The sequence below is a fragment of the Strongylocentrotus purpuratus genome, unplaced genomic scaffold (genome assembly GCF_000002235.5).
Source record: "Strongylocentrotus purpuratus isolate Spur 01 unplaced genomic scaffold, Spur_5.0 spur5_scaffold_13, whole genome shotgun sequence".
NCBI classification, from domain to species: domain Eukaryota; kingdom Metazoa; phylum Echinodermata; class Echinoidea; order Camarodonta; family Strongylocentrotidae; genus Strongylocentrotus; species Strongylocentrotus purpuratus.
The window spans coordinates 20,166,626-20,179,934 of record NW_022145598.1 but is presented as its reverse complement, the minus strand read 5'-3'; the positions used below and the strand labels follow the sequence as shown (position 1 = coordinate 20,179,934).

The 13,309-nt window shown below is 35.0% G+C and overlaps 2 protein-coding genes and 1 long non-coding RNA gene across 3 annotated transcripts; 1 reads left to right on the top strand and 2 right to left on the bottom strand.

Annotated features, from left to right (window-relative positions):
• Window positions 1-619: 619 nt before the first annotated feature.
• LOC581807 (vacuolar protein sorting-associated protein 28 homolog) lies at window positions 620-7,692 on the bottom strand. Its single transcript, XM_781790.5, has 7 exons — window positions 7,525-7,692; window positions 6,182-6,216; window positions 5,502-5,629; window positions 4,843-4,945; window positions 3,094-3,195; window positions 1,918-2,063; window positions 620-772 (listed from the first exon to the last, which is right to left on the bottom strand). The coding sequence occupies exons 1-7, from the start codon at window positions 7,556-7,558 to the stop codon at window positions 646-648; spliced, it is 675 nt and encodes a 224-aa protein (XP_786883.1). The 5' UTR covers window positions 7,559-7,692; the 3' UTR covers window positions 620-645.
• A 282-nt stretch (window positions 7,693-7,974) lies between these two features.
• LOC581854 (ankyrin repeat domain-containing protein 66) lies at window positions 7,975-11,544 on the top strand. Its single transcript, XM_781833.5, has 4 exons — window positions 7,975-8,112; window positions 9,157-9,700; window positions 10,190-10,418; window positions 11,058-11,544. Exons 2-4 carry the CDS (start codon window positions 9,562-9,564, stop codon window positions 11,230-11,232), a joined length of 543 nt encoding a protein of 180 aa, XP_786926.1. The 5' UTR covers window positions 7,975-8,112; window positions 9,157-9,561; the 3' UTR covers window positions 11,233-11,544.
• A 527-nt stretch (window positions 11,545-12,071) lies between these two features.
• LOC115923041 lies at window positions 12,072-12,539 on the bottom strand. The gene is made up of 2 exons (XR_004063735.1): window positions 12,253-12,539; window positions 12,072-12,198 (listed from the first exon to the last, which is right to left on the bottom strand). It is a non-coding gene; the product is annotated as an uncharacterized LOC115923041 (long non-coding RNA).
• Between the last annotated feature and the right edge of the window lie 770 nt (window positions 12,540-13,309).

The following is a 13,309-nucleotide window of genomic DNA, read 5'->3' as shown; positions in this document are numbered from 1 at the left end:
GGTTCAATTTTTTTCAAACTTTCGCCTTTCTGTTCATCTTATTTTTCTGCTTTTATACTAATGAACTTATTATATGCTTGGATTGCCCTTTAAGCAACATCCTTTAAAGGTATAGACCAGTTCTGGTCATGCGATTGCATTGTGAAAGAAAGGTTGTGGAATCGATCAGAAAAGCTTGATCATCTAGCATATAAGTATTGGTGTGTACTGCAAGGTTCTGGAATCATCAAAATGATAAGAAATTTGGCCCAGTCTTGGTAAAGTTATATGCACTATACACAGAAAGATGTATATGGGACTACACGATAGCTATCCAGTCCGGATAGATATAATAATTTATCAAATACATCAATTAGTAGGCGGTTTCCCGACAAAATTTGTATCATCACGTGTCTTAGTCAAAACATATTCTTTCACATGATTGGTAAAAAGAGCTTCCATTTCATTTTTTGAGAGAGGGCGTTTACAAAACTGGTCTATACCTTTAATAGTTGAACCTGCTCTGTGAAAACTTCTATAGACAATCATCTTAACCCGTTGACTACTGAATTCTCTTATTCCAATAGGCTTCGATACAGGAGCCACCTGGTTTCGATAGGCAATAGGTTAACTCATTATGTACAGCGGAAGTCATCTTGCCTTTAGTTATTGTGATCCACCACTCAGTGTTCTCATGAAGCTGTTGTACGCCGAGTCCAGGTCGTAGAGGAGTTGCCTGATCTGTTCTTCGGAGAGTTCGTCTGCTGCCCTCATGGAACTCATTGTCGTCAACCTAAGATACAAGAGAAGCAGGAATCGTTTGTTTGTTGTTTTTAAGTGACTCGGTAACATTGCCTCAGATTCTTAAACAAAAGCCTGGATTTAGCTCAAGCTGCAATCATGATTATAAACCTTCAGGTCAGTCAGGAATCCCATGAGTTTTACGAGCCGATCGCCTGTCTGATTATCAAGATATTTATGATTGGAAATCAAAGTTTTATTTTTCAATGCATTGGCGGATAGTTTGATTTGTTTTTGTAGCAAGAACTCCACAAACCTGTCTATAAAGGCCGCCCAAGGGAAAGAGAAAAAGGGGCCACTGTAGACAGGTGGTCTTTTTAGACAGGTTATATACAACACACATTTCTTTCTCCAGAAAGACATAAGACATGGTTACTATAGATGGGTGGCCTATATAGAGAGGTGACCACTTAGACAGGTTTGATTGTATACCCAAAGAATAGACATACTGGTTTCACAAAGCCCTAATTCAACTTAAGGCAAATCCAATATACATTTCTTCTATTTATATTCCACAGGCTACATCATGCACCCTGGGGCATATTAGAAAAAAAAACAATGAGGGTAATTGAAGTACTTAGTAAGCACCTTGAGGAGATCCCCTGGGAAGGATATTTGCTCGAGATAAAGAGATATTATTACTATTATCATTATTGTTATCATCATCATTATTATCAGTATCTTTATTATTATCATTATTATTGTCATCATCATTCTTATCATTACCAGTATCTTACTAATATCTATCATTATCATTACCATTGTCATCATCATTTTCATTATCATCAACATTCTTATCATCATCATTATCATTATAATCATCATTATCATTATCATTATAATCATCATTATCAATATCATCATCATCATCATTCTTATCATCATCATTATCATTATCATTAACCTTTCAAGAGAGAGAACAAACAATCTGAAGTGAAATTGACATTATTCCTCAGGAACTAAATACAAGATACAAGATAAAAAATATTTTATTTGGTCTTTGCAAGCCAGTAACATAGAAATTTGGTTTCCACTGGCGTTGCAGTAATATTCAAGAAAATACATAATTACAAGAAATAAATACATCACGTTGATAGAAATAGATGATATAAGGAACAAATTGGAGATGGCACTTACCATTTATTGATGCGTTCCTTGCCATCATATCCAGCCGGTAGAGTCCCCATCCTACTCATGGTCTCACTGAGCTCCCGGACCTCTGGTTCGACCTCATCCACTGCCTTCATGTCTAGCCGAAGCTTGTCCATCACTGTGATGAATAACTGAAGGAGAGAAAAAACAATACCAATATTGATGCTTCAAATACTCTACACACAACATACACGAGGCCCATATAAATAGGCCATATTCGTAATGTAATCAAATTTAATGCATAACTCTTTGTTACTATGTCCCTTTTGCAGCCAACAATAAATTATGTAGAAATTTAAAGTAATTATGAATATGTCATGTATGTCCTATCTGTGAAATTCAGTGTACTAGTATTCAAATTTTGCAAGGAAACCTGTTTACTTTCTAGACTTCCCTGGCAGACACTATTCAGTGACTGACTGACATCTTTTTTTTCTTCTTCATCAATAACCCACTACCGGTACTTGTAAGGCCCCAAATTAAACTGATTGAATCTTTGTGCAGTGCAAAACGTACAACCATTTGGTTCAAAATTGTGAAATTCAGACTATTAATTAAGTGATTGCTATTCAACAACTAATGGTCGTTATTTTGCCCCAAAAAGCCATTTTCAAACCTTTTCGTTTTGAGGAAAGTTTTAAATAAGTATTGTCTTTCAAATGCTGTTGGAATTTAACCTTTCTTTTTTTTACCTGTAAATGGGACATAGTACCTTTAAAAGGCCTTTGTTATGCACATATATTTTTTCTCAACCCTACTAGATGGTACATGTATTCCTACATCCACAAACACATGAATTGGTCCGAAGAGAAACATGCAAGGACCATGCCCCAATATGTCGTTCAAGGGCAAATCACTTTTCTTTAGTCGATCATCCTCAACTATGGTTGAGTTGTAAAGTACCACTTCATCAACACCCACTAATTCCAAAGGGACTCTGCACCAACATACATGTAACATCATCTTCAATATAACTTCATAAAACATGTTTAACAAATTTTAACATAGTCATTGATTTTAATTGATTAGATTTTAAGTCCAACAGTAAATAAATAGAACACAATTTTTATTTCATGATAGCTAGTGGGATTAAAGAGAAGATGAAATTGGTCAATCGTTTTGAGAATATCAGTAGAGGTACATGTAAAATACAATACTAACCGATACAATCTGCGCAATGCATTCGCTGGTGTTCCCGTCGTCTTTCTTGATTGTGATTGGACGGTCTTCCTTTATCCTCTCCATTGCTGCTGGACAATTCATCTGAAATCATATAAACAATTGAAATCATGAGGGCACTGTTTCACAAAGAGCTGCAATTGATCCAAATGATCGCATGTCCTCTACTCAATCACCAACTCACAAACTTCTATCTCTTATTAGTAGAGTTGTGATTGATTTGTATTAATCCCAGTGGTTTATAAGAGAAGAAGGATTTTTCACAAAGACTAAGATCTACTTAAGTTGGACTTAAACATGGCAGGCTGTTAATGCCAATGTTTGCTCTCACCATTATGATCTTTAGATGATGTTTTTTCCTTCAATAATGAACTATCAACAAAAGTAAATTCTGCAGATTTTGTGACCATGATTTGTATGTCCCTTGAGAGAACAATTCCAGTAAATGCAGATAGAAAACAGTGGCATGAATGGTTCGTCATAGTTAATTCTGACTTCAGTCGATCTTAGTCTTTGTAAAACACTTTCCAGGTCCCAGATTTATATCAACTCACATGACAAACATTAACTGTATATGATAAAATACTAGATAGCTTAGTGAAATTGATGGAACATACATATAGAACCACAACTTTTTACCAAGTGAACACATACATGTATATATGGCCAATTAACAATATTTCATTGTTTTTTATTTATCTCAGTAGGCAGGCATCAAATAAAAATATTCAGACTTCTCAAATGAGAAAGATTCTGGATTTGGTACTTGAAGATTAATTAGCCATATGTGTTTCTAACACATACCTGCCAACCTGAGACAAGAGAAATTAGGAGTAAATTTTTCTGGATGGACTACGAGGTCGTGAACCACCGAAGGATTGGGGTAGTAGCCCGTAGATTGGGGGGGGGGGGGGGGGGGGGGGTACACAGGACTTTTGGGTCTATTTTTTTTTCTCTCCATTTTAATGGTGCAAATGGGCCTTTTCCTTCAACCTTTTCGCCCCACACATAAAACAATTTTTGAAATATCAAAATGTGAACACTCACAAAACTACATGTTTCACTACCCACCTCAGTTAGGAGCCCTATTTTGCAAAGGTATATAGTAGTAGTAATCCAAAATAAATCCGAGGAAGTCCGGTAAATAACAAGCTTCCACGATCGCAGTCATCGCACAAGCATTGAAGAAAACACGCCAATGTATACAGTGTTTATGCAGGTGTATCAACTGCACATGTAATATAAATACACGTGGGCTATACGCATGCAGTTACTATGCAACAATGCTGCATGTAGTGTATGTATTAGTACAACGTCCGCACACACTTTATCGATATAGCTTGCGCACGTGCTTCCATGTACTAGTACATGCAGTACATGGATAATGACTGCAGTACACGGAACTAACGATCACGTTCGGGCTGCGCTGTGTATATCTTCTATGAGCGCGAGCGCGGATGTCGGCGTGATCTGGTTATCAGTGCTGTGTTATGCTTTAGTCTTATGCAACAGTCGTTTGTTTTAAAAATATTTTAAAATTAAAAAAAATCGCAGTTTTGAGGCATGCACTCGGAATTCGGAGTTGGTATGAAAAATGCGGAGGAACTCCGCCTAAATCGGGGTGGTTGGCAGGTATGCTAACATATCATCCTTCATAAAGGAAACAGATGTCAAAAACAATATAGTTGTACATGCTTTTAATCTATGACCACTGGCTCCTTTCATACTTACTCTGTACTTCTTCATGAAGTCTTCCACTGATGTGAACTCCCCCTTGACATGTCTGAAAGATGCCTTGTACTGCATCAGAAGCTTGGAACATGAACCTGTGTATCTGAAGTAATCAAAGAGATTTTATTCATCATCTTGTGGCAACATCAGTATTTTTCTTTTTTATTGCTAAAATTTCTTTCAAATGATGCATTTGAAGAGAATAACCACAGGCAAAAACTACTAGTCTAGTATGCAGAAAAGTTAAGGAATTGCCAATTTTTATGAAAACCAGAAGATTTGATTTTATCAAAATTGCTGCAAACTTTGAGGATTTTAATGCTCAATTACAATTTTTTTTCTCTCTCTCTTTTTAAATCCTAGATTCAAATAGCAACTCTTAATGCCACAAAATTGGAAACAGATGAGACAATTTTGTTGTGCTTTCCTCTCATGTATCTGGTATAATTTGAGTGCTTTTAAGTCAGTACTATTGTTTTATGCATTGATCTGGGGGGCGTTTCATAAAACTTATTATTAGTGACAAATGACAGTTTTTGTTATAAGCTACTGAAATCCTTGCTTCTGATTGGTGATCAGCAGATTTGTCACTGGTATTTGTAATTTGTCAACGTCATTGAAAAAAGGCTCGCCTTTGTGAAACAGGTCCCTGTACTTACTCTTTTGCAGGGACTGCATCTCGGATGTATGCTTTCTCCAGCCATTCCAAGGAGTTGATTACTGCAAACAGTTCAGCCATATTATCGTATTTTTCCCTTTCTCGCACATTTCTGTAAAGTTTCACCTCCTATGAACAAAAAGGTATTATTAAAGAAAAGTTACATAGTTCACAACAAAAGTTTATCATCATGTACAAAGCAAAATGAGGAATTATTTAGCACACAGAAAATGATATTTTGTATTGAAAAGATCATGAATTTAGATCCGACAAACCAAAAAATACCAATAAAATAGTGAATTAATTTTATAAAGAGACAAAACAGGGAAAATTAAAAAAAACATTTACGGTTAATAAGGAATTTCTTTATTTGCTTACAAATGAATTAATTGATCTACAGTATGTTCTTGACATTCATGAATTTGATTATTTATTTGTTTATTCATTTATTCATTCATTTTTTTTTATGTGAACAAGGAACAAATTTGAAGAGAGATTTAACATCATCTTTTTTTCTCCCTTGTCAACCTTCATGTCAGTGTGGATCAATAGATCTCTTTAATCAGTTTTGAATTTGGCAATTACAATTGTATAATCTTTGGAAAAATAAAATAAATCTATTTGACCTGATTCAACAATTTACTTACAAAAGTAATTTACCCAATAGCTTGTTAAACTTACCTCATATAGTTCTGGACGATGACTGGATGCCGATGCTGAATGGGGTAGTATAAAAGGAAAAAATTATTACTGCATATTATTAACATCAATTGTAAAGTATGATTCAATTTTTGTTACATTGCTTGATAAATTGATTCTGAGGTTTCATACAGTATATTCTGCTAAAAGTTTGGAATTTTCACAGACAAAATACAAATCTAGTAGATATATGTCTAGACATTTTTTTTAAAAATAAAACAGAAATACACAGACGGTACCCACAAGGGGATATACTAGATTTTTGCTGAAATCTGGTGAAAGTTTTCCCTTCAGTTTTTCTTTATCTAGATTCTAGATTTAACAGTTTCATATTTTAAAAATATGAGTGGAAAGGAAATAGATCTACTTTTCATATAATTTCAAAATAACATTGAAAATCATTGTAAAAAATCAAAATATAGCAGCTTACTTTCAGCTAATCTGCCCGTTTTCTTGAGAAAACTGCACACAATGAGATAAGCAATCACACACAAACTGTAGTGTAGACTTTTTCAAAACCTCCTCTCACTAGCCAATTTATGTGTAAAATTAGATATTTCTCAGTTTTCTTTTCCTTCTCTTCCCTTTCCTTTTTCTTTCCCATTCCTTCTTTTCACTTCTTCTTCTCCTCCAATTAACAATACATGTAACTACATCTTTATTCCTTTTCTTCTTCAACTTCAATTCATGAATCACGATTCATTTTCTTCTTTTTTTCTTCTTCTCCTTCTTTCTTCCTATTGAAGTTATTATTCATTTTACTTCTTATTCCTTTCCTTCTACCAGACATCTGTTGCTGTTCACTGTTACTGTTAGAGTTTCATTGCCTTGCTCCGGCGCTTGTAAGTTGCAGATGCACATGTCTTCTCCTTTGGTCCGAGAATGAGGATCGTCTGCATAAACGAGGATATCCTCAAATACGCGGACGTCTTTTAAATTTTGCGCTTTGCAGGTGATGGGGATGTCCGTTTTCCTGCGGATATATCGCTCATCACGTGAAATCTCTGTACAAAGTCAATGTAAAATGCATCAAGAAAATCATTGGGGAACTTGTTTTTCGCGTCGCCAACACGTGGATCGAAAATCAGAATTGTCAGCGAAAATGCGGACGATCTTTATTTCTGCGATGGCGTCTGTTCATAATTACGAAGACAATCATCGTTTGTGAGGACGATCCTTATTCTCGGACCAGCTACCGCTACTGTTCAACTTTATTGTCGACTAACAAAAGCACGTATTATGCCGCACCGATGTCAGTGTATGGGACTGAACAATAATTTTTGTATTAATATACAATAGCAAAATCGCATAAAATTGGTACTTACATGAGCCCTGAGTTACTGGGACGCCTGAAAACATCTTGAAATAGAACGTATGTCACGAAAAGTGTTACTTTTACGGACTTTATCTCTCACGATTTAATAAAAACGTAGATTTAGGACGATGATGAGGGCTGATGGTGAATCATGAAGGAAGGATCAAAATACAGTAAATGACGTCACTTACTTAGTTAGCCTCAAATAAAAGTCGTTCCTATAGAATAATATTTATTGATATATCAATATTGCTCAGTATTAGTCAGTAGGGATAGTTTTGACAGATTAAAGAGGTGCCTAGAAAATTCTAATATCACATTTGTAAGTTTGATTGATCGAAACTACTGAAATATCTTGATTTCTTGAGATGTATATAAAATATATAAAATCCTGCGTGTGTCTGCAAGGCAAAAGTTATTTGCATAAAGTTGTATACAAGTCTCATGGATACTCCTGCTATGTACAGAGTACAAGGATGTAGTTACACCTGCGAGTTTTCTCCACCAATATATTTCTTTCAATTCCTGTTTAAGGTGACGGAGGGGCATTGAAGATGTGTTTTTGGATGCAGTAGAGTCTGCGGGCATTTAGAAGGGGGTAAGCTGTGTTTGTTTTGTTAGTATAGGTCCAGCCTACACAACTTGGCCAATAAACCGACATGATTATGTCACTGTGATATATCGCCACCTGTAAATTATATTCCAATAATATACCCACAGGCCACACATGCCCGGAGTTTCAGACTGAATTAACTCGTCACGTTAGTGCAGTGCATAAGTGCCACATTGCAAAATGTATAGAATTCTTTGATATTGTTAGAGAGTGGCATTTAAGCATCGGAAGAACTTTATGAAACGAAACAAGTACTTTAATTCTAAATTTGTTTGACCAATTGTGAATGCATGTAGACTATTAAAATACGATGTAATAATGAATGATTAAATAATAATAATAATAATAGTGGGTTCTTGTATATAGCGCTCATGTCAGTCAGATTTGACCCTCCTGGCACTCCCGATTAGTGACCCTGGCTTTAGCACGGCTGCCATACGGCGCTCTAGCATTTCAAGGAATAAATTCCTACCAGGTACCCATTTACTTCACCTGGTGTGTGAGTGTGGCAAATGTAGATCAATGTCTTGCCAAAGGACATTAGTGCGGCGGCGGGACTCGAACCGCGAACCTTGTGATCGACAGTCCGGCGACGTATCCACTCGACCACAACACCTCTACATAGAAATGCATAGAATAGAAATGCATGCTAAATTTTAACTTGCATAAGTTTTTATGCTATTATTTTTGTAGGTCAAAAGTCATATGTTCTTTGCATTTTCTGTTCATAATTTGTCAAATTAAGTGTTACTTTTGTTAAATGTGGTGCTCTTTATTTTATTTTATTAATTGCCAGAATGCATCAGTAAATTTAGTTTTATCCATTTTTCTCTGAGGAAGACCTTTTGTGAGCTAGCTAGCATCAATGTTTTACGACATGTATGTAGTTTCAGCATTCAGAATATGACAAATGAAAGATGCCATATTATATTCACACCTGATAATGTCCAACCTATGTTAATATATTTATTTTTCAAACACACTTCTCTGAATATATTTATTTTCCTTTGCTTTTCTTTTTAAAAACAGAACTTAGTGTGGATCTACTGGAAAACTAGCTCAATGGATTTAAAGTGCTTGATTGAAGCATTGTGGAGAATCGATTTAAAGCCAAATTAAGCCTACCGTATATAAATTTTGTACTGAGAAGGTTGAATTGATGAGTTAATAATTGATTTCAACCATTTTTACTCCTAAATTATAAACAAAGAAACTTATTTATTATCATGGTCTGAAAGAATAGAAATTTGAATAGCTCATTGGGTTGGTTTTTAATACAAATATTCCTCCTGAACTGATCACATTTTACAGATAATTTGTAATAAATTTCAAATCACTTGACAATATATAGTTTGGAGTCAATTAATGCCTATGAAGCTGGAGTAGAAATGAAATTTGCAAGCATAGAGATAGACTAATCATCTTGCTATCGTGATGACTGAACTTCATGAGGCAGCTGCGTCAGGAGACAGTACTCAAATTGAATCGTTGCTGACAACTGGCAAATATGATATCAATGGGCCAGACTTGGAATGGAAGTCCAGATGTCCAATTCATTGGGCTGCTATAAAAGGTAAGTTACATGTGTCACATTCTATCTTATTTTTTCTTTCTTTTTTTCAATTTTTTTTTTAATTTTTTTTTATTTTTTATTTTTTATTTTTTTTTTTTTTTGGGGGGGGGCGGACCAGATATGTGTTCTAGTGACATTTGCCCTGGACTTTGATTCATCAAAGTTAATTTACATATGTCAAATGCTGGTATTTTAGTAATATTCAAACTTTGTTGTGTTATTTTAGTTATTTAACCCGGGAGCAGGATTTTGTAAAATAAAGGGGGGGGGGGCACAGAAGTCTGAAAAACTCTGACAAGGGAAATGTGAGATATCGATTAGCAAAAGTTTGAGAAATATTTCATAAAAGTATAAGTCTGTATTACTTTTTTAAATTATATCTTTGGATCAAAAAGCATTAATTGAATATTCTATGATCTCCCTCAGTGGCAGCCCTCTATCTCTTTTCTACCGATAACATGAAACTATACTGAATTCTTTGCTCTGTAGGGCATGCGGAGAGTATCCGGCTTCTGGCCAGCTATGGGGCGAGGCTAGATGTTGTGACTGATGATGGCTGGACGGCAACCCACTTCGCCTGCGAGCAGGGGAAGATATTAGCACTGAGGGCACTTTACAAGTCCGGTGCCTCGGTCGACATGGAAGACGGGTTTGGTGATACGCCTCAGAGAGTGGCCGAGATATATGGTCATCATGACTGTGTTGATTTTGTCAACGAGTAAGTATATGTACAGTGAAGCCTGTATATAAAGACCGCTCAAAGGAGACAAGAAATCAGGCTGTATGAGCAGGTGGTCTTTATCCCTTAAATACAGGTTTCGATGAGAACTAAACAGGGATTCATGAGACCATCAATAAAGATCTTTATATATCACATGTGGTCTTTTCCTACAGGATTTTACTGTAATACAGTTCCGCTTCAAAAGGGATTTAAATGAACTTCATGAATGGAATAATTTCAGCCTAATTACGGTTGCCCAAATATCTAATTTTAATGTATTGCTCAATTATATCTATGTATTATGGGATTTGGTTCATATCTTGTATAAAAAGGTATTTATTTCTCTTGTAGTGACTTGATATAATGTGTCATCAGTTGCCAAAATGTGTCAGTGCATGTTCATACATATTCAAATATGCTTGAATTTGTACTCGAGTTTTAGTGAATGTAATATCATCATATCATCATATATCGCCATTTTAATAATGAATCTGCTAAAAGTGTCAGTACTTATTAAACACCGCTAATGTTATCGCTATTTACAGTAGAAGTAAGAAATTTCATCAGCAGCATCTTTTTAATTTATCTATTGCCATCTCTCCACTTGTTCTCTCTTACCTCCTCTTATCAACACAGGGCCAGGATTGAGATCGAAGAGAAGAAACGACAAGCTGAGATAGAAGCCAAGATAGAAGCTGAGAAGAAGAGGATAGAGGAAGAGAAAGCTAAACAGACCAAGTTCTTAAAAAACCTGACCGAGAAGAAAGAAAAGAAGTCATTAACCTCGAGATGGAAGAAAGGAAAAAAATGATGTCCATCTGCTGTTAAAGGGATCCTGTAACTTTGTCTCAGATCCTTTAAAAAATCCTTGATTTAGCTCATGCTGCAATGATAATTATAAACCTTTAGGTCAGTCAGGAACCCCATGACTTTTGCAAGTTGATCGCCTGTCTGACTATCAAGATATTCGTGATTGGAAATCAAAACCCAATTTTGCGTTTTCTAACGGTTTTCACAACACGTGACAGTCTATTGGGGAAAAGGAGTATGGTAAAACTGGTCACTCAAATTTTTAAAAACTTTTTTGAGGCACTTCTTGATCATTTTGAAGCACAATCTTTTTAGGGCTTCAATATTACACCATATCACAGACACTGGTAAAATGTAGGTCCGTGCTTCTCAGATTTAACATTGTTAAACGATGCCTTTAATCAGTGGCTGAATCGGTAATGTTGCTGCCAGTGTGAGGAAGTGCGAGACTCCATTCCCATTTATGTAAATTTGTCAGAATTCAGGAAGGTCTTTTCTCTTTTAATAGAGGACCTATAATAATGTGCTATCCATAATGTGTTTTGAGCAGTGCCCCAAGGTAGAAGGCACATAGGAAAAAAAAAAACAAGTATACAATCATACCTCAATAACTCCTCACATATGAATGTTTTGATCATAAATTTCTTTGACATAATCTACCTCTATTTTAAGAAAACGTAGAGTTCATCCTGTAATTCAATGCAATTCCTAGTATGCTCTTTCTATTAAGTGAGATTTTTTTTTTTATAGCTGCTTAAAGTTATTATTTAGATTCAGCATGAACGGGTCAAATTTTTAAAAGCACTCGGAATATCAGACAGTGCTGCGCTTTTAAATCTGTTATACATGTATTTTCATACCCAAAGCAAAGAACAAATTACATGTAGTTGTATATCAAGCTTTTGTGCAGTTCTTTCCAAAGACTTGTCATTTATACAAGAACAATCAGGGTTGGCATGTTTAAAACCTGACTTCGTTTTTAAATCGCCCCTTTTTTAACTTAAAAAACATGATTTAAAACATTCCCATAGACATTTACGTTAAGATTTTTTTGTCAAGGTCTTATTTTCTTGCAAATTTATATGCAGGTTAATGCTCAAGAACTTGCATTTTATTGGGTTAAAAATGTAAAAAATAAACTGCAATTTTATTTATTTTCCCATGTGCCATAATACACTGTTCCTAGCCAGTCATGACTGGTATTACAATCAATGACTTTGAGCGAATTACTGCAGTGAAAGCACATTTCTGGTTTAGAAAAAAATGTTTTTAACAATAAAATAACGTTTTTATCGTAACCCTGAATTTTCTTAGATGACTTCATCGTGATTGATATCAAGGTCACGTTGGTGTAAGGTTTTTCTCTGTTGCATACTGTATAAATGAGAGTAACGATTCTTTAATCTAGATAAATGGTAGTGGACCATGCTTTTTAGAAGAAAAAAATGGGTACATTAATTTAGACAGTTCTGGTAATAATGTGAACAGAATTCTCACAGAATAAAAAGAACTTAATTCATGTAATTGTGAGACTAAAAAAGAAATTTTATAGCTGATTAATGAGTAAAAAACAATGATTTTGAATAGGCAAAGTATGATGTAAATCACTTTGTAACATGTAATTCATTTATTTTCATGTTTGTTTGTTTAAGATTGTTGTGTAATACAGGTAGCTGATAGCCTTGTACTGTTCGATTAATATGCAATGTACATTTATAAATTAAAACAAATGTTTTATATAACTGGCTGTTTTGAGTAAGGTTTTGAGTTTCATAGCTACATGCAACTGTTTTGAAAAGAAAGAAGTATGTGGCAAGGGAGATAAGATAGAAAGTGATAGGAATATATAAGTTTACCAACATATTCAAATTTTATGCATATTTGTTTTGCCTGCCCTAGACTTGCCTGACATAGCAACACGTAATGTTTGCAGACTGGATTCCAAGTATTGTAGCTCATTCATTAATAACAGATTAATGGAATAAATCATCACCAAGTCCCCAGGAAAAAAACATCCATAAATTTGAATACCCCCGTATGTTTAATAGTAAATTGGTCTATCGGGGGTGGAGAAGGAA

Bases quoted from the DNA above. Each gene is read 5' to 3' on its own strand.
- LOC581807 (XM_781790.5), bottom strand. From the start codon at position 7,558: ATGTTTTCAGGCGTCCCAGTAACTCAGGGCTCAT. The intron at 5,630-6,181 runs GTAAGTTTAACA...TTTTGTTCATAG, and splicing joins ATCGTCCAGAACTATATGAG to GAGGTGAAACTTTACAGAAA. The intron at 2,064-3,093 runs GTTAGTATTGTA...TCTCTCCTTCAG, and splicing joins GCATTGCGCAGATTGTATCG to TTATTCATCACAGTGATGGA.
- LOC581854 (XM_781833.5), top strand. From the start codon at position 9,562: ATGACTGAACTTCATGAGGCAGCTGCGTCAGGAGACAGTACTCAAATT. The intron at 9,701-10,189 runs GTAAGTTACATG...TTTGCTCTGTAG, and splicing joins TCATTGGGCTGCTATAAAAG to GGCATGCGGAGAGTATCCGG. The intron at 10,419-11,057 runs GTAAGTATATGT...TTATCAACACAG, and splicing joins TGTGTTGATTTTGTCAACGA to GGCCAGGATTGAGATCGAAG.